At 35.3% G+C, this 24,177-nt stretch overlaps 1 protein-coding gene across 7 annotated transcripts; it reads left to right on the forward strand.

Moving 5' to 3' along the window:
- The first annotated feature begins 737 nt into the window (after window positions 1-737).
- Window positions 738-23,415, forward strand: SLC35B3 (solute carrier family 35 member B3). Of its 7 annotated transcripts, XM_037737859.1 has the most exons (11): window positions 804-860; window positions 1,046-1,227; window positions 6,076-6,363; window positions 8,119-8,240; window positions 13,427-13,581; window positions 15,210-15,317; window positions 16,431-16,528; window positions 18,592-18,684; window positions 19,062-19,173; window positions 21,546-21,615; window positions 22,800-23,415. In XM_037737859.1, exons 3-11 carry the CDS (start codon window positions 6,163-6,165, stop codon window positions 22,948-22,950), a joined length of 1,110 nt encoding a protein of 369 aa, XP_037593787.1. In that variant the 5' UTR covers window positions 804-860; window positions 1,046-1,227; window positions 6,076-6,162; the 3' UTR covers window positions 22,951-23,415. The 7 variants fall into 7 exon arrangements, with proteins under 7 accessions (XP_017382212.1, XP_017382213.1, XP_037593786.1 ...); XM_017526723.2 differs by lacking the exon at window positions 1,046-1,227 and having other exon boundaries at window positions 738-955; XM_017526724.2 differs by lacking the exon at window positions 1,046-1,227 and having other exon boundaries at window positions 741-860.
- The last annotated feature ends 762 nt before the right edge of the window (window positions 23,416-24,177 follow it).

A 24,177-nucleotide genomic window follows, 5' to 3' on the forward strand; every position in this document is an offset into this window, starting at 1 on the left:
AGCTCATCCCCAAACCGTCTTGGCTTTTACATTATGACATCTCAGGGGTAGATGTGGCCCTAACGGCGGGGAAAACGTTTACAAAAGTATTGATGGCTGGTCCTCAAGCTTTGGGATTTACCTTCCAAGAATTAAGCGGCACTGTCAAAACAATGCTGGCAACATTTTTATGAGGTTGCAAGGACCACGGTTACCGCAGCTACACGATGAATTATAACGTCAGAAGCAACCCAAGCGTTACTTCAGACCATCTTCACAGGAGAAGCGGGTATGAATCAGGCAAAAACATGAAAACAGGTACTGTGATTTTGCCGTGTCTCATTTAGTTGAAGTAGCAGGAAGAAGGGAGTCAAGGACTTTAAAATCTGGCTCCAACATTCTCCACTGGGTCGCGTTCTCAAATCTCAGCCCAGGGCCGCTGACGTGAAGTCGCCTCTCTCGTGGGCATCCAGGGCTCGGAGATATCCAGCAGCTGGAACCCGGGGGCTTCAGAGTCCTGGAGGCCAGGAGCAGGCAGAGCGCTGGTGGAATGATGAGATTCTCCACCAGGTCGGCGCTCACCGCCCTACTCCATTTCAGTGGGTGGAGTTAAGAGCTGAAGCGCGATCTTCCCACCGCCGGGCCCACCTAGGCAGTGCCCGCCTTGCGTCTCAACACGATAGAGCATGCGCGGCAGGTAGCGGGGCGCACCCTGGCGGCTGCGACAGGCCGGCTGGGAGGCGGGGCCGCGCGTCTGCGCACGCGTGCTGGGACACATAGGCGGAAGTGGCCCGCGGGCGCCGGAGTTGCGAGTGTCTTCCGGGGAGGCGACCGCCGCGGTGGAAAGTACAGGAGTGGGAGAGGAGGAGGAGGAAGAGGAGGTGATGGCGACGGACCTGGGGAGGGGGAGATGCTCCGTGTGGCTGAGACGCCATCCAGGCTGTGGTCACCATTCCGGTTGACGTACCGGCCTGGGGTATGCGTGCCTCCGGGTCCCTGCCTGTATTTGGGACCTAGATCACCTCTCCCCCAGAGAATCTTGACACTGCCTATCTTCCTCATACAGAAGGAGCAATCGAGGAGTGAATGAGGTCGGGATGGACGAAACGGGTGACTCCCTTTTTTTAAAGAGCAGAAACCGGCCCGGACGGTTTCCAGGGAGGAGCATCTGTTTCTTCTCTCCCTTTTTTCTCCCTCGGGCTGGCGAGAACTCCCTCAGGTCCCAGTCTGTGGACTTGCAGGGGTGAGGTAACCTCAAAGGGTCTTTTACGCTGTTCTCGAGGTCTCTGCAGAACTGTCAGTCACCTGATTACATCTAGACTTAACTGTATTTGTAGTTAACCATTTCCGGGTTCCGTGTTTATTAAATAGGGGCACTCCAGGGTACTCTCAATCTCCATGTAGCTTTCAGTAGAATGTGATTGTTCTTGCCGGGCTATTAAGTTTATGGCATAAACTTCCACTAGAAGTTCTGCAAGTTTCCTCCAGTCTTTGCAACTGAATTTTCTCCCCCGTCTTTTTATTATTTTTTGAGGAATATGGAAAGTAGAAGGTGGAATGATTTGGTGTGCTAACAAAATCCTTTTAAAGTGTAGAGTATCTGCATTTTTTCAGCATTAGGGTATCAGAAGTCTAGAATTGTTTCTTAATTAAACGTTTTTCTAAGTGAATTGAGATAGTTTGGAACTTGGAGGAGGCAGCATTTCAAAATAATTTAGCATTATTTTTACCTAATTACTTAAAACATAGATTAAGTCTAATGTTAACTTTTTCTCTTGGAAAAAAAAAGAACAGTCTTCAAAAATTATCATGTAGTTTCTCCACCTTTGTGTAATGATGTGTATACAAAGAAATGAGATGGAACCTTGTTTTTTTCTGTTTTGTAATCATACACCATAGGCCCTGATTGATTACGAAGCGCAATTAATCAAGGCATAATGGCATGGCAAGATTCTTTTCTTTGTAACTTTGAGTGTGGCAAAATATCGTTAGAGCCACGTTTTTTCAGATTAATGACACCATAATGACTTCTTTTTCCATATTCTACCTTTTTTGGTGTGGGACGTTTTTCCTTCCGGTTGGAAAACTCAAAAATAAACTGAAATCATTGTGACTTCAGCAGGTCATTGTAACTCAACATTGTCACTAGTTAATTTTAATTTTTATATATGCATTGTATGCCAGAAATGCTACCTTTTTATTTCATTTTAGCAGTAGAATATCTGTGTTGACTTTAGAAAGAGGCCTCAGACAATGATACACACCTGTGATTTTTGTTTTAACATTTTAGTTTCAAGGATTGCTGTGAACTTCCAAAGTAAAGCACAATGTTAATCATTTAGTCTGAAAACTATTTTTAATTCCGTGCTTCATTTTTGCCCCCTGCACCACAAGGACTTTGGCCCATTTCTTTTTTAGATGATAGTTAATATTGGTCATTAATGTTTGAAGTGGAAGGGATATGGCAAACATTCCCCAATGATCACAGTTATTGGGTATCAGGTCTTCATCAGTCACACTTTCTCACCAGTGATGTTCTTATTAATACAACAGAATTCTAAGTACAAGGCTTTGAAGGGCAGGTTTTATGAGACTGATAGGAAACAAATTTATTTTCATGTTCATTTCAAATGTTTTGTGGGGAATTTCAGTAGAGATGTTAGTATTTTTGCACACATGTAGAAAAGACAGTGCTAGAAAGATTTAGTTCTGCACTTGGGGCCTAGATCTGCAGCACATAAAGTTGCCAAGAAGTGTATTAGAAGCGGTAAAGTGTTGGAAGGGGGCAGAATAACGTCAGTTAAATAAATGGTGCTTCTAAAGTATGATAAAGTCCTTCATTTAATCTTACATTTTTGTTATGTGCTAGAACATCATATGAAGATACCGTCTCTTGCCTTAAGGATTTCATATGCTTTTAGGAGAAACAAGTATAAAAACAAAAAAGCTATACTATTATAATTTACATATTTGTAAAAATATGTATAATACGATATTAGGGTACAGGACATCAACTCATTTTTAATTTCAAGGCCTTCTTCATGGGTCCAGCATGATCAGACATCACGTTGAGCCATGTGACAGATGGTTCAGAAAGGGACGAGTTGATTATAAACAGGCTAATCTAGTAATTTAAGCAAGAGAAAGTGGCTACCTGGTGGGGTAGGGTCTGAAACACATTTTAGATGTAGTTATAGATGTAGAGTTAACAGGAATCTTGGCAAAATATAGAATGTGAGGAAAAGGAAAGACTCGTAAGATAACTGATTTCTGGCCTGTGGTTCATACTAGGTACTGTTAAGTAAGATTGGGAATATAGGAACAAACAGTATATTTGTTTTGAGTGGAAAATAGTCAGCTTTGGACATTTTTAATATGAGGTACCAGCAGAGTTTATGAGTAGCTGTATCAAAGAAGCATTTAAACATAGAGCTCTGGATGTCAGAGAGAAGCCAGGGTTGGAAATTCAGGTCCATATTTCCAGCTGCACATCAAAGGGGTGAGTCAGCTTCAGCACACCATCTACCCTAGCAGTATTTCTAATGAGTTGAATAACGACGGCTAACACACTATGGACTGTCATATGCCAGGCACTTTTACTTTTATTCTTACAGTCCTAACAAAAATCCTGTGATAGGCACATTTTTAACTCCTCCCACTTTTGAAGGTACAGAATCTAAAGCTCAGAAAAGTTAAACAAATTGCCCAAGACTCCTCAGCTAATGAGTAGCAAAGCCAGATATTGAATTCATACCTGTCAAAATTCCAAAGCATAGAGAAAGCATTATGCTATACTGCTTTCTTATTATATTACCTATCATTTTATTGAGTCCGTTTACTAAATTACTGCTTGGCAGTTTACTAAATTACAAACATCTCAGAAGAAGGTGACTTTGGGAAAGCGTGACCTTCTGGAGAAATGTTTTGATGTCAATAAAAGGAAAGATATTTTCTAGAAGTTTTATTTATGCTGTATGTATGTGTAAATAAGCATTATTTGTAATTTTTTCCCACACTTTTTCTATAAGATTTTCAGTTTTGCTCATAAAGTTTGTCAATACCACCATCCATTTCAAAAATCGTATCCAAGCAGAAGGTGAGTGATTGCAAGCTGAAGTTTGAGGGAGGATTAGTTTATTTGGTTCATCTGGATATCAGGTCAGAGTATATGCCAGGTACCAAGGACTCAGAGACAAATAAGATATGAGTCTTGCCTTTCAGTTTCTCTTTTCTAATAACTGGGGGGATTAGTGATGGTGTCACAAAGGAGGGGAGGTTAAAGCTGAACTTCCAAACCTGACCTTGAGAAAAAAGACCTCAAGCTGAAAGTATGTCATGAACAGAAGGAAGGGGTGTTTGAAAGTCCCTGGTGTATTTCAGGAATAAAACATGGGTGGTTTAGGGCTTTATTGAAAGTGGAAGGAGAGAAAACTTAGAGACATATGTAAGGCCAAGTTTATTTGAATGGTATACTATATTCATGCCCACACATTATAGAAAAGAGTAAATTGTTAAAGTTTTCATCTCTTCTACATTCAAACACAGGTTTGACCAAATATTTAGGAGACATAATTTAAAGCATGGTTTTAAAAGAAAGTCACATCTCGAAGTTACCTGCAAGATTACATAAAAAGTCTTACAAATGACAACAATTGAAACATAATGTGGGAGGCAAGAACAAAAGAAAACAAGGAAACAGAAGAGGAACACAGTAAACTTCATGAAACTGCACGTTACTATTTAGAAATATGGCAGGTGTCCTATAAAATGTTGTGGTGGCTGTGTATTGTTAGTTACAAGTTGTTTTCAGATCCTTGACCCCTCCTTTGATTACTAAGGATGACCTGGTTAATCTCTATAAATTGGCAAACTGGAAGTGATCACGAAGGGGTGACTAATTTTGGCCACTTTAAACCATCTTGTAACAGTTTAAAAAAAAAAAATTACCAATTATTCTTATTTGTCTTCATCCGCTGAGTTTAAATTTTTATTCCCAATGGAATTAAAAATAGATGCATTGTTTCTAAGAAAATAACTTCTTTTACATAGCTTTGTTCTATACTTTGTCATAATTCTTCAGTCTTTCCTCAGTCTTCACGTGGAGTTCATTATTTCCGTTTATATAAATCCAAAGAGAAATTGGTGGCTCCATAATTTTTTTTCAGACTGACAAAAAATGACATTTTCTGCAGCCTTTTGTATCCCAGAAGAACGTAAATTAAAATGATTTGCTCCAGAGGAAGAAAATGTTTTTTAACCTAAGAGATGCTACTGCTAAAGCATATTATACTTTCTATAGTCTCTGATAAATCTAGCTTTTTAAGGGCCTTAGTTTTGTTTTTTGTTTTTCCCATTTATTTTCTAGAGACTGTCTTGCTCTGTCACCCAGGCTGGAGTGCAGTGATGCAATCATAGATTACCGCAGCCTCAAACTCCTGGACACAAGTGATCCTCCTGCCTCAGCCTCCCAAGTAGCTAGGACTATAGGCATGCACCACTATACCCAGCTAATTTTTGTTTTTTTGTTTTTTTTTGTAGAGAGAGGGTCTTGCTATGTTGCCCAGCTGGTCTTGAACTCCTGGTCTGAAGCAATCTCCCTGCCTCAGCCTCCCAAAATGTTGGGATTATAGGCATGAGCCACCACACCCGGCCTTAGTTTTTTTAGTTGATTTTTTAAATGTCATTAGCAAATATATCTTAGAATTGTCTTAGTATTTAAAGGAGAATTACTTATTTTTTACTCTTCCACAAGTAAATATTGACTTTATTTTTGAGAATGGTATGCATAAACTATAGAGAGGCAAAGGCATGCTTGGTTCTTTGGTGAAATACTAGCTTTTGTTGCTGTGGAAATAAGTATACTGTATATTCAGTTTAGTGATGTACTGATCTTTATCGGTGGTAGACAAATTGTTTGAAGATTGCAGGCATATTGTTTTTGGTGGTTTGGAACCCAGAATACAACAATTAATATACTAATGTCCAGAGAGAAACAGACTTATTTGTATCATTTTAAAGTATGATTTGGAATATTATTTGGAGGATTGAACTTTATCATCTAAACGTTTTCTTTTAATTGCTTATTTCCTTCTTTAGGACTTGATACAGCAAGCAAAAGACAGAACAAGAGTCCAGGAAAACAACAAAGTTAACTCAGAAAGCACTGAATGCAGCAAAGTAACAATGGATCTCAAATTCAACAATTCCAGGAAATATATTTCTATCACTGTGCCATCCAAAACCCAAACAATGTCACCACACATCAAGTCAATTGATGACATTGTGGTACTTGGCGTGAATCTCAGCAAGTTTAACAAAGTTACTCAATTTTTCATATGTGTTGCTGGAGTTTTTGTATTTTACCTAATTTATGGATATTTGCAGGTAAAAATTATATGATTGTAATATGTTAATGATAATAATTGCAGTCAATATGGGCACTTACTAGTTTTATCTAAGATAGTCACAGGGTACTGGCTGATTCATAAATTTGAATTTTTTTGTATAGTAGAAGAAAAGAGCTTCTTAAAAGTAAGTCTGCTGAAAACATCAAAATTCAAGAGGTAAATATTTTAAGTGGAGACGAGGGACATGTAGAGACTATCTTGAAAAAGCATAATTACGAAAATTAATTTTTAAATATTTAACCAAATGTAAGTAATATTGGTGACCATGTGTTTCCAAGAGAAAGAATGATTCAAGTATTGGTTGATGTCTTCCAACATTATTGAATGATTACATAGTTTGCTCTTGCTTCTTGGAGCTTAGTAATAAAAAATCATTTTTGCAACAATATATCAGGATATTTTATGGCTTTCTAATGGTATCTCTTGAGTCCTATAATATTTGAATCATTTCTTTTTTAAGCACCTCTTATGTTCTCATTCTTATTGGCTTTGTCTTCTGACTTTGCCAGAATCTCACTGTTCTGTGATTTTTGCTGGCACAAAGCATTTCTAACATTCCAACAATTTGTCTCATATTTACATTATATTTGGAGAAGTTGTATACCTTTGGCCAGGAGCAAATTTCTGACCTTCGAAGACATGGGTTAGATGGGTGAAAATCCAAGCTAGTGAAAACAGGATGTTGGAATGGGTTCTAATTTTATTAATGGTTATTTAATTAGTGGATATTTTCCCATAACATGAGAAAGCCTTTGTAATTTAAGAAAAGGAAAATGATGTATTTTCTTAAAACACAGATAATATTTCCAATATTCTGTAGCACCAAGAAGTTAGTGAACTTAAAAATTGTTGTGTTCTTTTTCATTGTCTTGTGGATGAAATATCAAAGTAAATTTAAGTGAATGCAGAATTGTGACTGTTTTTTAGTTAGCTTGCAAAGAATGCTATGAAGAATATTAATGTAAAACAAAAACATGAATTAAAAATTTTAATATTTATAGTAGCTGATATTCCACTAGTAGGTGATATAAAACTTGAGATACCACAATGAAGAGCAATTAAAAATAGAGATTAGAATTTCTTGTTGAGAAACATTTTTTTTTTCAGCATACCAATGTTACCAAATAGCTTGGGAACAGAGTTAGCCATTGCAATGGAAAATGAATTTGAAATTTTCAATGTAAGTTTCATTAAACAAATTTTCTATAATTAATAATCAGATATTTTAAGTTATAACTGGTTTATGCAAAGTTTTTTTAAATTACACAAACCCCAGCTAATTATGTTTATAACTTGACCACTTCATTTTGTGAAAACTGACATTGCTACTATTATATATACTTATATATCAAAATAGTTCAAAGAAAATGGTTGGGGTTTGGTAATGAAGTGTCTTTTATAGATATACCCATATTCATACATACACTTCATTTATTCAGTTTGATTTATTGATTAATTTGATTTATTCAATTAAAATTAAACCAGATAACTTTATTAGAATACATCTTAATGACTTGTTAAGAATGGCTTATTAATAACTGATGTAAATATTACAAGAATTTCAAAAAATAACATCAGTATGAAAGAGCTTCTAATCTCTCTAATTTACTTTTTTTTTTTGTCGTTGGAGGTGGGGCATGGTTTCTTTAAAAATGTTGTGTTTATAAGAATTTATTGTGAGGAAATTAATGTGCTGCCTTGGACTTAACAGTGTTCATGTGTCTTTTGGCAGGAATTAATATTTTCAATGGAGGGTTTTAAGTCCTATGGCTGGTACCTTACTTTAGTGCAGTTTGCCTTTTACTCCATATTTGGCCTAATAGAACTTCAGCTTATTCAGGACAAAAGGAGGAGGTATGTGGTTTTCTGATATTTCACTTGTATTAGTTGAATTTTTTTTTTGGCATACTGAATATGCATGAAATGTATACTTCCTACTAACAAAACATCTAATAAGTATGATTTTTTATCAATATCACCAACTTAATAATATTAAATATGTTGTATTCATTTATGCACTGAAAAAAATGAAGTCTCTTCTCAAATACAGTGTTACAAAATAAAAAATAATAGCTTTAGGCTCAACTGACAGTGTTATATCTTCTTAAAACGTGGTAAAATATTTAGATGTACATACTTGGTTTTTATAAATTTCACTGAAGTAGGTGCAGTTACTCATTTCTAATACAACTAACATCACAGTGGCGAAATGAAATCTGAGTTTCAGGTCAAGCATTCCTAATCCAAAAATGCTCCAAAATTAGAAAATTTCTGAGTGCCAATGTGATACAAGTGGAAGCTTCCAAACATAAGTACTTAACACACAAAATTTGTGTACAAAATTATGTAAAATGTGCACTGTGGCTCCAGAACAGCTGGGACACAGGGCACCAACTTCCTAGGCTGCACACGAAACCATTTTTTCCTCCTAGGCTTCCTGGTCTGTGATGGGAGTGGCTGCCATAAAGACCTATGACATGCCCTGGAGACCTTTTCCCCATTGTCTTGGGGATTGACATTCAGCTTCTTGTTATTTACACAAATTTCTGCAGCCAGCTTGAATTTCTCCTCAGAAAATGGGTTTTTCTTTTCTACTGCATGGTCAGGCTGCAAATTTTCTGAACTTTTTTGCTCTGTTTCCCTTTTTAAATGGAATGTTTTCAATAGCACCCAAGTTACCTTTTGAATGCTTTGCTGCTTAGAAATTTCTTCCACCAGATACCTAAAATTATCTCCCTCAAGTTCAAAGTTCCACAAATCTCTAGGGCAGGGGCAAAATGCTGCCAGTCACTTTGCCAGTCCCTTGTTATGTCTAAAGGTGACATAACAAGAGTCACCTTTTCTCCAGTTCCCAACAAATTCCTCATCTCTATCTGAGACTACCTCAGCCTGGACCTTGCTGTTCATCACTGTCACCTTTTTTGCCAAAGCCATTCGGCAAGTCTCCAGGTGGTTCAAAACTGTCCCATGTTTTCCTGTCTTCTGAGCCCTTCAAATTCTTCGAACCTCTGCCTGATACCCAGTTCCAAAGTCACTTCCACATTTTTTGGTATCTTTTTAGCAACGCCCCATTCCTGGTGCCAATTTGCTGTATTAGTCCTTTTTCATGCTGCTGCTGATGAGATACTCAAGACTGGGGAGAAAAAGAGGTTTAATTGAACTTATAGTTTCACCTGGCTGGAGAGGCCTTAGAATCATGGCAGGAGGTAAAAGGCACTTCTTACATGGTGGCAGCAAGAGAAAATGAGGAAGATGCAAAAGTGGAAATCCCTGATAAACCATCGGATCTTGTGAGACTTATTCATTACCATGAGAACAGTATGGGGGAAACCATCCCCATGATTCATATTATCTCCCACTGGGTCCCTCCCACAACATATGGGAATTATGGGAGTACAGAATTCAAGATGAGATTTCAGTGGGGACACAGAGCCAAACCATATCAAAAATGTTCTATAAAATTACCTTCAGGTTATGTATATAATATATATATGAAACATAAATAAATCTCATATTAAGACCTGTGTCCCATTCCCCAAGATATCTTACTATGCAGATGCAAATATTCCAAAATCGAAAAAAAAAAATTTTGAAATTTGAAACACTTCTGGTCCCCACCATTTTGGATGAGGAATACGCCGTCCGTATCTGTTTTCATACTGCTTTTTTAGAATGTGAAGTTAATGTTATGTTTTGTGGGATGTGCCCCAGCTAACATTGCCATATGATGTCTGATAGCTGAGGTTGCATTCTTAAGCATTAGAGAAACACATTTTATTTCTTTTCATCAAGACCAAATGTGCTTGTTTGACAACTACCATTTCAGTTAGCAACCATCTAGATGTGAGAAATATCTTGATATATTTTTAATGGCATATAGAACAATATGCAGTGGAACTTAGTCTCTGATTTTAAACAGAATGATTAGGAATTTGAATATAAAATTTTCTTGGATAATGTAAGAAGTGTACGCATTCTGTCATACTCTAATATGTGTATATATCATGTATCTATGGGGCAGTTTAAATGTAATAACGACTGTAATACCAACATACTAACCTTGATACAAATGTTTAATCCTTTAGTGAAGATTGCAAAAATTGTGCAGCTTTTTTTTTTTTAACATAAAATGGTTTTGAAGTTTGTATCAAAGTAACTACAATTAAAAATATTTAAATCTATATTACACATTTTTTCGTGGGTCTCATTTTGCCTCTCAACCTGTCTTTATTGCCAATAAATTATTATAGCAATTATTGTAAAAATATTTGAACCTTAGAATATCATCTTCATTATTTTTATGTTCTATCATGATTCTCCATGATAGAATTATGGAGGCAAGGTGATGAAATCCAGCTTCCTCATTTTACCAATAAGAAAACAAAGACCTAGAAGAGTACCGGAAATAGCCATAAGTGATAGAATACAAAGTAATTAAATGTATCCGTCAAGACTAATACATAAGGAAGCCTTATGATGATTCACTACTTAACTACTGGGCCTCTGATTGAAAAGACACTAATACTGTCCTTTGTATGTAAAAAATGATGCAATAAAGATGCATGTCCTAACTGTAAGATTTCAGAAAGAAACACCTCCCTATCAGCTACCCAGATGATGGGGAAGGGGGCCTCAAGTCATGTTTATCCTTTTAAACCATGTGACCATAACATATTTAAACATCAAATAATTTGTTTTCGATTTAAATATAAATGAAAGAATTTGGGAAGAGAATTTATGTATTTATAATAAATGTAATTATGAATTGAAACCTTTTCCTTCCAAGGCACAAGAAAACTTTTTAAGTCTTTAAAGGTATGTTACAATAAAAATATGCCCAATCATGTATTTCTGAATTTATTTGTGCAAATACATCCATATCTGAATTTATTTAATTGTGCTGCACCCTGAAGTACATTGTAAATTCTAATATCCTAAATATACTGCTTATTATTTTTCACCAAAGAATACCTTTTAACATTAATTACTGTAAGTTTTTAATGAAGGAGAGCTGTCAGATTTGTCTTAAACAGATTTTTAAAGTTAAAATTTTCTCCCCAGCTGGGCGTGGTGACTCACGCCTGTAATCCTAGCACTTTTGGGTGGATCACTCGAGGTCAGGAGTTCAAGACCAGCCTGACCAACATAGTGAAACCCCATCTCTACTAAAAATACAAAAATTAGCCAGACATGGTGGTGGGTGCCTGTAATCCCAACTACTCGGGAAGCTGAGGAAGGAGAATCGTTTGAACCCAGGAGGCCTCGGAGTGTGCAGTGAGCTGAGATTGTACCACTGCACTCCAGCCTGGGCAACAAGAACAAGACTCCATCTCAAAAAAAAAAAGTTTTCTCCCCATGTCTAAGGAAGCAAGCAATTGAAGAATTAAATAGCATCCTGGAGGCAGGCTGATCAATTCTAATTTCTTCATTTTACCAATGAGAAAACAAAGACCTGGAGGAATGCTGGGAATTTTTTTAGCTCCCTTTGGAGCTACTTTTGGATTTAGTTCTCCTGAGTTTCAAGGTGGCTTTCTTTCTACCTGTGCTGTACTGCGTTTCTACTCATTCTTTTTAATTTTTCTGACTTGAATTTTTATTTTCTGCCAATGATTTGCCATTTATCTTTGAGGCAATCTGACAACCATGACTTGTATCATTACCTGGAGAAGTGGTCCTCCACCATCACTGATGATATCCCAGTGAAGGTCCCGTCCCATGGATGGCATGAGCACGTTTACACTGATGTATGGGCATGCCAAGTTATTTCCATGTGGATTTTCACAGATGACTACTATATTAGTAGTTAAGTAGAAAAGAAACCTCAGAATCAAAATGTAACTGATGCGTTTTAGTTGACTTTTTCCAGTAAATTATTTTACCTTATATCCAACCATATATAAGATGAGGAATTTTGATTTCAATGTGAACACAAATTCTAAAGTGGAAATTGCATCTATGCAGCATTATTAATATGAATAGAGCCTCATTTTGTTCGTCATATCAGTGTACAAGATTATTAGTTTAGACCATTAAATACATGGTCAAAGTGAGCGTATGCTCACAGAAATGGCCCAAATTCTGAAGATGCTAAATTAAGGCTCTAGATAGATTGAAATCATGAGGAGGGAGTCAGATACCTCATCTTAAAGTTGATTATTATAACATAGAATACAGAGAGATGATCTATAAGATAATTGTTATAAAAAATATATCTAGGGTTTTAAACCACATAAACTTTTTCTAGAGAAATTATTCTGGGGTTATTCTAGCAGAATGAATAGATGTATTTTTCCTAATGCTAGATGGAAACATTAGGAAACAACAATTCAAGAGTTAAAAATTAACAGTTTTAAAATTGTTAAGGTGTCTTTTACCGTCATGGAGGCCAACATTAGCTGGGCGTGGTGGCGCATGCCTGTAGTTCCAGCTACTCAGGAGGCTGAGGCAAGAGAATCACTTGAACCCATGAGGCAGAGGTTGCAGTTAGCTGAGATCATGCCATTGCACTCCAGCCTGGGCAACAGAGCGAGACCTTGTCTCCAGGCGCCTGTAATCCCAGCTGCTCAGGAGGCTGAGGCAGAAGAATCACTTGAACCCAGGAAGCGGAGGTTGCAGTGAGATGAGATCACACCATTGTACTCTAGCCTAGGCGACAGGGTGAGACTCCGTCTTAAAAAAAATAAAATAAAAAAACTCTTATTCTCTAACTTTGGTTAAGATGGTTTTTATTTGTAGCCAGAACTGCTGTCAAAGAAAACCTTTTGTCAACATTTATACCTTCAGTAAAAATCTAAACCCTTTTTTTACATAACTGAGTGGCCTCGTTTATGGTTGACTAAATCAAAGTAAATTGTTAATTTTATTAACTTTTTTATACAAGAGTATTACGATTTTCAAATAGTGATATTTTTAATGATATTTCCAGAAATATTAACCAGAAATTAGAAAAGTAATTAGACATTTACACATTGTGAACACATTATCTTTCAGTAGTATGAATTGGGTCCCAAAATGAAGGTGTTAAAAATTGTCTTTTACAGAATACCAGGAAAAACCTACATGATAATAGCTTTTCTAACTGTGGGTACTATGGGATTATCAAACACTTCCTTGGGCCACCTGAATTACCCTACCCAAGTCATCTTCAAGTGCTGCAAATTGATTCCTGTTATGCTAGGAGGAGTTTTTATTCAAGGTATTGTAATGATATGTTTTTATACTATTTAAAACTAATAGGCTATGTTTTGGCATCTAGCATTAGGAAAAACATTAAACTTCTGTTATATTTTCAATGAGCATTCTAGATATTATGACAATTCTGAATGATGTCTTACCAAAATAAGTTATTAAAAACACTGATCTCTCTCTGATATGCCTTAGTATCTGAAGTCAGTAATTTGGACTTAGGGAAAAAAAAAAAACTTTGTTCTATTATTTTATTTTGGAATCTACCACATTTCCAGCAATATCATGGTTAAATGTTGAAACCCTAACTCAAAAGTACCTGCAAAGGTCCCTCTTTTCTGTTCCTTCATGTTTCTACTCTCCAGGGCTCCCACACTTCACCTTCATTGTACATGGGCATTTCTCATATTGAAGTAAAGCTTAATCTGAGCAGAACTGCATTTTTACCAATCTTGCTGGCTTAGTGATTTGTAGAGCCCCAGCTAAGTTACAAGTTTTGTGGAAATATGAGTAAACGAAAAGGCAGTAATAGTAACAAGTAGTGGACCTATCATATTAATTGTCATGAGGAATATTCATGTTTTAATAGTCTAGTGTTTCTGTATCACGGAAATTCTTATACAGCCTGATTTCATTTATGCATTAGATACCATTCCAGAATAAGCCTTTAAAAATGAAAGTGTTGTCAACTGCTTCATGTATCATGTCAGGATAACTTCATATAGGAAAAAATAATTGACCCTAATCCCTATTAAAAATCATATTTAGGCTGGGCGCTGGGGCTCACAGTTATAATCCCAGCACTTTGGGAGGCAGAGGCGGGTGGATCATGAGGTCAAGAGATCGAGACCATCCTAGTCAACATGGTGAAACCCTGTCTCTACTAAAAATACAAAAAATTAGCTGGGCTTGGTGGTGCACACCTGTAGTCCCAGCTACTCGGGAGGCCGAGGCAGAATTGCTTGAACTCAGGAAGCGGAGGTTACGGTGAGCCGAGATGGCGTCATTGCACTCCAGCCTGGGTAACAAGCAAAATCCGTCTCCCAAAAAAAAAAAAAATCATTTTTAGTGTCCCAACTGACTAGACACATATAATATTGTCCTTATAATCCTTACAAAAATTCACAGTACATTTTATTTTTAAAATAAGGATATATTAAAATAATTTAATTTTCACCTGCCTGGAAGTTACCTCATCATTATGACATTTGCAAACTTAGAGTCATATAACCAGAATCATTACTTTGGTTACTTTGTAAACTTAAAAACTAGAAGAAAATTCATAACCTTTTATTATGCATAAAGTAAAACAGGCACTACATTTCCAGGAAATTTTTTAATGTGTGTAGGTGTTCATTATTCTTGCTGTCAGTTTTTGCTGAAATACGTATTTTAGTGTCACTATTATACCAGATAAAGTAGCTCTCGCTTCTAACTTACAGGGACATATTAGCTCCCTTTGGTAGTTTTCAGAAGCCCTCTTGTGACTGTCTTCTGCCTTGACTTAACTGTTTACGTTTTTGGCATTGGATATAAAAAAAAAAAAAAAAAAAAATCCCTGCTGTACTTAACACAGAGCTAACACAAAGCTGGTTGGGTATTTGCATAATTAAGCCAACGTACAGTTGTTTTATACAGGAAAGCGTTACAATATTGCAGATGTGTCTGCCGCCATATGTATGAGCCTTGGTCTGATATGGTTTACCCTCGCTGACAGCACAATTGCACCAAATTTCAACCTGACAGGTAAGCAATTTATTTATATTCTTACTTTACAGGCATTTTAGTTTAGAATACGAATTTCTAAAATTTCTTAAGGATTTTAAATGATAGTATAACAGCTGCGATATTCATATCTAATCAAGCTTTTGGACTTTCCATATAAGATGTAACAATATTACAGCTCTGTAGATAAAACTGTTTGCTTTTCAGTGCGCTTGCATTTTGACAGGGCAGGGGGCTATTTGCCCAGTCAAAAACTTTGATAAGCAGAATTGGAAATGGGCACATGAGTTATAGGAGAATAACAATAGTAATCATTTTCAACTGTCATTTGAAAAAAAACTTTGCACTTGCACATTTACATGTCACTGCTTTAGCTAAAGAAGGAAAGGTATGCTGTGCTGTTATAGTAGACAGTTTAGTATAAATATAAACATTACCTTAAAGGAGCGAACATATGAAAGGATTCTGCACTCTGTGGTGCACTTTTAAACAAAAACTCCTTGGAAATCTTGGAAAATGTGTGCTATGAGTGTGTTTGTACAAAAGAGAAAATACAGGATTCTGGTCAGGACCCATGCTCAAAGAAAAAGGCCTTGGCAGCTTCATGCATGTTTATGTGATTTAAATGAAAGATTTTAGTAATAATAAGGTTTTTCAAAAATAACTTTACTCATCTTTTTTTTTTTTTTTTTTTTTTTTTTTTTGTTTTTTTTTTTTTTTTTTTTTTTTTTTTTTTTTTTTTTTTTTTTTTTTTTTTTTTTTTTTGGTGGTGGTTGTTCTTTTCTTTAACTGACTAGCCACCAATCCCAATGGATAGATATCCTAAGAGTTTCTTCTACGCTTATGGAACTAGTGGAACTATTCCACTAGTGGAATATTTAGGGAACTGTTATTTTATATGCTATTGAAATGTGATAATGATGACAGCACTAACTCAGTTTCTTTTTTAAATATCATCACCTACGTATTTGTTACAACTGATGGTGGATTATAATATTCTGAATTACCAAACAAATATAGTTGAAGATATGCTTTTGTTTTTTAGACCGATAAAATTTCTCATAAAACTTGATTAGTGTTCATATGTTTAAATAAGGAGTTTTTTCTGTTTGTTTTTTTAATACCTTCTTGAAGGTGTGGTGCTTATTTCCCTGGCACTATGTGCAGATGCTGTCATTGGAAATGTTCAAGAGAAAGCTATGAAACTTCATAATGCTTCTAATTCTGAAATGGTAAATACTCTAGTGCTTTTTCTTCAAATTAGACAAACTTAAAAAATGGTGATGTACCTAATTTGATGAAATAGTTATCATATCAAAGACTAGCATTGCATTTTTAAACTAGTTTATCATTTTTATAAAAGTAATACATTCAAACATTCTAGGAAGGTAAAGACTAAAACTACAACTAGCACTGCTGCTTGTTGTATAGTTGACAGATTTTTTTCTCATGGATTTAGTTTTCTATGTATTAAAAAAAATCTTTTGTTACATTATTTCTCTCCTCTCTTTCTAGTGTGTAGTATTTTTCCATGTAGAAGTTTGTAATTTTTATACAGCCCAATTTGTCTTGTCTTTGCTGGCTTCTGGCTAAGTATCATGGTCGAAAAGAACTTTCCCAACCCTGAGATTTAGAACATTTCATCCTTGTTGCCTACTAGTTTTGTGATTTCCTTTTTTATTAAGCCCTTGATCCAATCTAAAACTTTAAAAAAAAAAAAACTTTTCTTTCAAATGACTACCCATTTTTTCCAATACCATTTATTAAATAATCTACTTTCAGCTCATTTTAAATGCCCTCTTTATCATAACATACTCTAGTGTAGCATTCAGAATTGTATTTTGAATTTATTTTTGCAATAGTACATATAATGACAGCAGCTTTATCATACATTTATTATCTGTTAGGACTAGCTACCATTGTTCCTTTTCTTTTGCAGAGTATTACTACCAGTAGTTATTCTGGGGTGTTTATATCCCCAAATAAACTAAAAATTCCATTGGTATTGTGATTGGTATGGCATTGAATTATAAATTAATTTAGGGAGAATGGCATCTTGATTATTTCAATCAAGAATAAGGTATGACTTTTCTTTTACTCATGTGGTCTTTTTTTTCCAATGTCCATTAGAGTTTAAAGTTTTCTTCATGTAAATCCAGCACATTTCTTATTAAAGGTATTGTTAATAACTTATTAAAGTTTTATTTCATCTTTTTGCAGTTATTGCAAATAATGTCTTTCTGTGTTGTACCTACTTTTTATATAGGAAAATATGTGTGTGTGTGTGTGTGTGTGTGTGTGTGTGTGTGTGTGTGTGTGTTTGCATTGATTTTATAACCAACCACTTGCTGGATAGAAACAGCATACTAAATTAAAGATAGACAGAACTATTCTTTTCTGTTATTTTCTTGACACAGAATGGGACAACTTAAGTATTCTCTAATAACAGGAAACTGGTTAAGATTTTTTTTGATCATCATCACTACTCATTGTAGATAAGGTAAGGAGGGGCACAGAGAGAATTGAGGGAATGTAGGTGGTTAGTTAATATAATGCAGTGGTTATGATGGTAGACTCTGCAATGAGATAACTCAGTTCATATTCTGGCTTTACTAGCTGTCATTTGGGGAAAATTACTTAATATCTCTAAGTTTTAGTTTCTTCATCTGGAAATCGGATTATGATGACAAGAATGCCCATCTTCTAGGGTGGTTTTAAGAAGTAAATAGAATAGTCCATACCAAGCTTCAGCATAGTACCTGCCTGACACAGGGCAGCTATTTAGGTTTGCTGCTGCTGCTGCTAATTCTGTTTATGAAAAGCATAGCAAATTGGGATTAAAAGGTTGGTTGGAAAATAGAGAAGTTAAGCAGTAGATATGCCATATACTGATTATTTTCATTATATTTTAATGTCTTTTAGAAACTTAATGTTTGTTTATGTTTTATAAGTAGTTTTAAAGCTTTTTGTTTTGTTCATTTAAGGATACTTTTTTCGAACTCTGACAATGAAAATCTGGTTTGATTTCAGTAATTAAGCCTAGAAAGAAATGAATATATAAGCATATATGAAAGGATTAGTATTAGTAGGTGTTATTTTGTACATAAAATGAGGCATAGACTTATAAAACATTATAATCAAATATTATTTCTGGAAACTTGGACCATATTGAAATGATAATGTTTCTTTTAAACTGTTTGTTCTGCAAACCTAATTGTGCCATATAGTTAAAACCCTTGATCTTCCACTTTCAGTTTGATAGTACTTTTTTCTGCTTTATTTTTATCTGCTCTAGGTGCTGTATTCGTACTCAATCGGTTTTGTGTACATTTTACTGGGATTAACATGCACTAGTGGATTAGGCCCTGCAGTAACATTTTGTGCAAAGGTAAACACTAATCACATTTTTTTAAAAAAATAAACATCTTCTGTTAAATAATTTTCTCTATATTTCTAATTTTCCTTGTTCAAAAGAGGCTATCATACATATACCTCCTTTAATATGACATATGCTAATCAGAAATTAATTTCAGAAATGAAATGATTGATATTTAAATTCATTTTAAGCTTTTATAATGTAGGAAAGTTGAGGATCTTTAATTTCCACATTATTTTTTCATTAAATCAAAATAAGAATATTTGCTTGACTGCATTGTCAAACAGCTTATTGCTCAAAAAGTTGATTAAAATCTGTAGTTTTATTTTATTTCTAATACCTCGGGGTTTGTTTTACATTTTTCTGACAGGCGTTTTTATTTGTTGCAGAATCCAATTCGGACCTATGGTTATGCGTTCCTTTTTTCCCTCACTGGGTATTTTGGAATCTCCTTTGTTCTGGCTTTGATTAAAATTTTTGGTGCACTTATTGCTGTCACAGGTAGGAGAGATTTACTTGCTTTGATTATGAAATAAGCATTTACATTTTCTCTGATGCTCTTTTTCAAAACATAAGGGCAACATCTCCTTTACATTAAAAAGAAAATTAACATATTTCACCAACATATTCTTTGGCTTATGGTGTTTCTTTAGAATTTGATCTTAATTTCTTATTTTGAAATTGAACTTATACGTTTATCAGAATAGTAACATTAAAAGAACTTTCTATAAAATTATGATGAGATGAAAACCTCCAAGGAAAGTATTGCATCTATATTCTTTTAACCTATAACTGAAAATTTCAATTTTGTTGCATTTCAAGTATGAGAGGTACACTTTAAACAAGCTTTTTAGGCCTTTCATTTGTACATTTTCTAAGACAACAACCAGATTAGCTTCCCTTTCCACCAGTGACCACTATGCGCCTGCTCCATGCTTGGTCTTTGCTTGGCCCTGTAGAAGAATCAGTTGTATTTGTTCTGCTTTGGAGGAGTGTACAGCCTAGTAAGAGGAACAGATGACTCAATATGCCACCTGTGTCATTTGCCAAAACTGTAAGGTACAGCCTTTGCCTTAGAGGTCCAGGCAGTTTTTCTCTCTCACATAAAAGAAAGCCAGAGTTGGTAATAATCATAGCTAATATGTACATAGCCTTAGTATGTGCCAGACACCATTATTTTAATCTCACAACAGTCCTGTAAATTAGGCACTATGATTGTTCCATCTTACGGATGGATAAACTGAGGTACAGGAAGGTTAATGACTTAACTCAGTCAACCAGAGGCAAGTTCCAGCAATGGCAGTCTGGCTGCACACCTGTGCTCTTTACCATACTACCACCTCTAAGCTGGTATGGTAACTCTGTGGTCGTGAGAAACCTACGCTCCTTCTGTCCACTGCGCTATCTTCATGCTGATGCTATGCAATGGGATAGAGTAAGAGAAGATGAAAATCCTAAAAGTTCTGGGGTACATGTGCAAATCGTGCAGGTTTGTTACATAGGTATACATGTGCCATGGTGGTGGTTTGCTGCCTCCATCACCCCGTTATCTGCATTAGGTATTTCTCCTAATGCTATCCCTCCCCAATTCCCCAATCCCCTGCTATTCCTCCCCTAGCCCCCCGACCCCCAGGCCCCAGTATGTGATGTTCCCTTCTCTGTGTCTGTGTGTTCTCATTGTTCAGCACCCACTTATGAATGAAAACATGCAGTGTTTGGTTTTCTGTTCTTGTGTCACTTTGCTGAGAATGATGGTTTCCAGTTTCATACATGACCCTGCAGAGGACATGAACTCATCTTTTTTATGGCTGTGTAGTATTCCATGGTGCATATGTGCCACATTTTCTTTATCCAGTCTATCATTGATAGGCATTTGGGTTGGTTCCAAGTCTTTGCTATTGTGAACAGTGCCACAGGAAACATACATGTGCATGTGTCTTTATAATAGAATGATTTATAATCCTTTGGATATATACCCAGTAATAGGATTGCTGGGTCAAATGGTATTTCTATTTCTAGATCCTTGAGGAATCGCCACACTGTATTCCACAATGGTTGAATTAATTTACACTCCCACCAACAGTGTAAAAGTGTTCCTATTTCTCTACATCCTCTCCAGCATCTGTTGTCTCCTGATTTTTTAATGATCACCATTCTAACTGGTGTGAGGTGGTATCTCAATGTGGTTTTGATTTGCATTTCTCTAATGACCAGTGATGTTGAGCTTTTTTTCATATGTTTGTTGGCTGCATAAATGTCTTCTTTTGAAAAGTGTCTGTTCATATCCTTTGCCCACTTTTTGACGGGGTTGTTTGGTTTTTTTCTTGTAAATTTGTTTAAGTTCTCTGTAGATTCTGGATAGTAACCCCTTGTCAGATGGGTAGATTGCAAACATTTTTTCCCAGTTCTGTTAGTTGCTGGTTCACTCTATTGATAGTTTCTTTTGCTGTGCAGAAGCTCTTAAATTTAATTGGATCCCATAGATGACTATATTTAAAGAATAACCCCTGCCTCTACCTAATCATAATTTCCTTAGGAAAGCCTTTCTTTTCTGCCAAACCACATCTCTCTAGGACTTACTCTGGCTTCATAATACCATGGCCTCCATCAAGTACTTATTACAGTTGTACCCTAACATTTAACTGTATTAATTATTTAATGTCTGTTTCCCTACAAAATTAAACTCCGTAATAACAGGAACAATGACTTTTGTGTGTTTGGCTGGTTGGTTGGATTTTACTTTCCATTGTTGTCTTGGCACCTCTCACAGATTCTGGCATATAGTCAGCTCTGAAAATATTTGTTGAATAAATGATTTCTAAAATATTGTCAAGATAGTAGGTAAGTTCTAAACTAGTTTTTTGCTCCTACAGTGACAACAGGAAGAAAAGCAATGACCATTGTACTTTCGTTTATATTCTTTGCTAAACCATTCACATTTCAGTAAGTACTTTTTAATTAGTTCTCAATTTGTAAATGCTGTGTTTCACATTTTCTCTTAATCTTAATTTCAACTTTTCTACATTTTCTTTTTTTGTAGTAAGTGTGTTAATTTTTATATAAATGAATGTGTGTGTGTGTGGGTTTTTTTTCCTGTTACACTTTATAAAGAAACCTTTTCATCTTGACCTCTTATCTATCACGGTGTCTTCTGCTATTTTGGAAATGTTTATAATTTATTATTTTGAATTTTTCATTTTGTATACTTAAATTGCCTAACCAAAGCCCTGTGCAAATGTGACCTGTTTCTATTATGAATGAATGTGAGTGATGTGTATGTTGTTGAGTTTAAGGGATTCCCTTTGCCGTACTGCAGATATATAAATTATATATTTACAGCACCTGCTTTTAAAAAGTATTAGTTTATTTGATGCCTGTTTCCACAAAGGATTTAAGGTAGAGAAGTAACCTGTAAGTTATATCCTAAAGACTTACTTAGCTTGTATTGTGTGTGTGTGTGAAAGTGTTTACTATCATATTGTTTTTACTATTTGTTTGAAATTAGTATCATTTAAACTTACATTGGTCAGGATTGTGAAGTTTCCTACCAAAAACTTAGCAATCTATAAGTTTAGAGGGAACCATAAAATTAATTTCCATCAATGTATTATTATTTGTCTATCAACTAGTTTTTCTTTCTGCATGTACTAAGTATAATATATAATAGTATTATGTTATACATAAATATAATTATAATGATTCCCCTACTTTCTCAGGGATGTTTCTCTTTTTATTTCTTTATATTCTACCCAACTAAGACAACGAATTGGACAGCTGAGTTTAACTCCCAAAATGGCCTTTGGTAGATATACACATCCAGTGCTTTAAGTATATTCTTAAGACTTCTGGTAGGGATTGTACTTTGAATATTATCCCCAAAGTTAAAATTAACTGTATCTTATATAATATTTTATAACGTGTCTTTCTCTATATATACTTAATGTATTAATAAAAGATACAGAATTTCATCTAAGAATACTATATTTTAATGCTATTATTGTAAGCCTCTAATAGCAGAATTTTACTTCACTGAAGAATTATTATGGACAGACTACCAATTCTATGGTTAACAGTAAATTGTTACTTTGCTCATTTTAATGTTTTTTTTCCTTATTTCTTCCTCTTAGGTATGTATGGTCTGGTCTGTTAGTTGTCCTTGGTATATTTCTCAATGTTTACAGCAAAAATATGGATAAAATAAGACTACCATCACTGTATGATTTGATAAACAAATCAGTGGAAGCAAGAAAGTCAAGGACGTTGGCACAAACTGTGTAGACAGTGATTTGTTCTATATTAATTTTAAGGGAACAATCATCAATTAATTAACTTGCCAAAGGGACTGATAAAAAACCAAAGGATCTGGAGGCATTGCTATCCTGTTTGTGGATAGATGACATATGACGTTGTTTGTGGTGTCAGCCTTTTCTTCAGAGCACTTATTTGACTTCTGAAGCAATCAAGAGAGCTGTGTCTAGCACACTTTACAGTTAAATGTCAATATGAAGGATTGTAATTCCTAGCAGTTTAAGAATTTCACTGGAAATGGACCATGTATTGCAAGACTAATTGGCTATAATTTTGACATATCAAAGAAATTGCTATGTAATAGCAGATTGTTTTATATTCATTCCATTTTGATGCCGTTATTTAAATTGATTCTCTGTTATAAGAGTAAACCAATGAGTTGTCTGGACAGAAAACATTCATTATAAATAAAATTATTCTGTGATCTTTTTTCAAGATGGGTTAATAGAATTTTGTTATAAAGAGAGAAATGGAGGTTGGAGTAGGGCTTAACATGAATTTTAAAACTTAAGAGTTTTTTCTCATTTAAAAGTATTCTTTAGAGCAGGGGCTCCCAAACCCCAGGCTGTGGAGTGGTAGTAGTCCGTGGCCTCTTAGGAACCAGACCATGCAACAGGAGGTGAGAGGCTGACAAGTAAGCATCACCACGTGAGCTCCACCTCCTGTCAGATCAGCAGCAGCATTAGATTCTCATAGGAGTAGGAACCCTATTGTGAACTGCACATGATAGGGGTTTGGGTTGCACGCTCCTTATGAGAATCTAATGCCTGATGATCTGAAGTGGAACAGTTTCATAGTTTTATCCCCAAATGATCCCGTGCCCCAGTCCGTGGAAAAATTGTCTTCCACGAAACTGATCCCTGGTGCCAAAAGGGTTGGGGACCATTGATTTAGAGAAGACATGCTTTAAGTTTTATGTAGAATATAGGCAAGGTAGTAAAAATAGACATCATTCTGCACCATGTAAGTATGTGTCATAAGAAAAATTTGCTACAGTTTGCCCAAGTAATCTCAAAGGATTAATGATTGGATTTTTGTTTAATTGAAGAAAAGGTAATTGACATCTCAAAATTATAAGAAAATAATTATAAAATTATCCTAGTTTTTTCCATAAAAGTGAGATTTGGTTTGGAGGTTTGAGGACAAAGTAGGATAAATTTAAGAAACACAATTAGAATTAGCAAATTCGGACAATAT

The sequence above is a fragment of the Cebus imitator genome, unplaced genomic scaffold (assembly GCF_001604975.1).
Source record: "Cebus imitator isolate Cc_AM_T3 unplaced genomic scaffold, Cebus_imitator-1.0 Scaffold43, whole genome shotgun sequence".
Taxonomy (NCBI): domain Eukaryota; kingdom Metazoa; phylum Chordata; class Mammalia; order Primates; family Cebidae; genus Cebus; species Cebus imitator.

Excerpts from the sequence above, each read along its gene's own strand:
- SLC35B3 (XM_017526723.2), top strand. The coding sequence starts at position 890 with ATGCTCCGTGTGGCTGAGACGCCATCCAGGCTGTGGTCACCATTCCGG. Across the intron at positions 8,241-13,426 it reads ATTCAGGACAAAAGGAGGAG|AATACCAGGAAAAACCTACA; the intron begins GTATGTGGTTTT and ends TGTCTTTTACAG. Across the intron at positions 19,174-21,545 it reads TGCACTTATTGCTGTCACAG|TGACAACAGGAAGAAAAGCA; the intron begins GTAGGAGAGATT and ends TTGCTCCTACAG.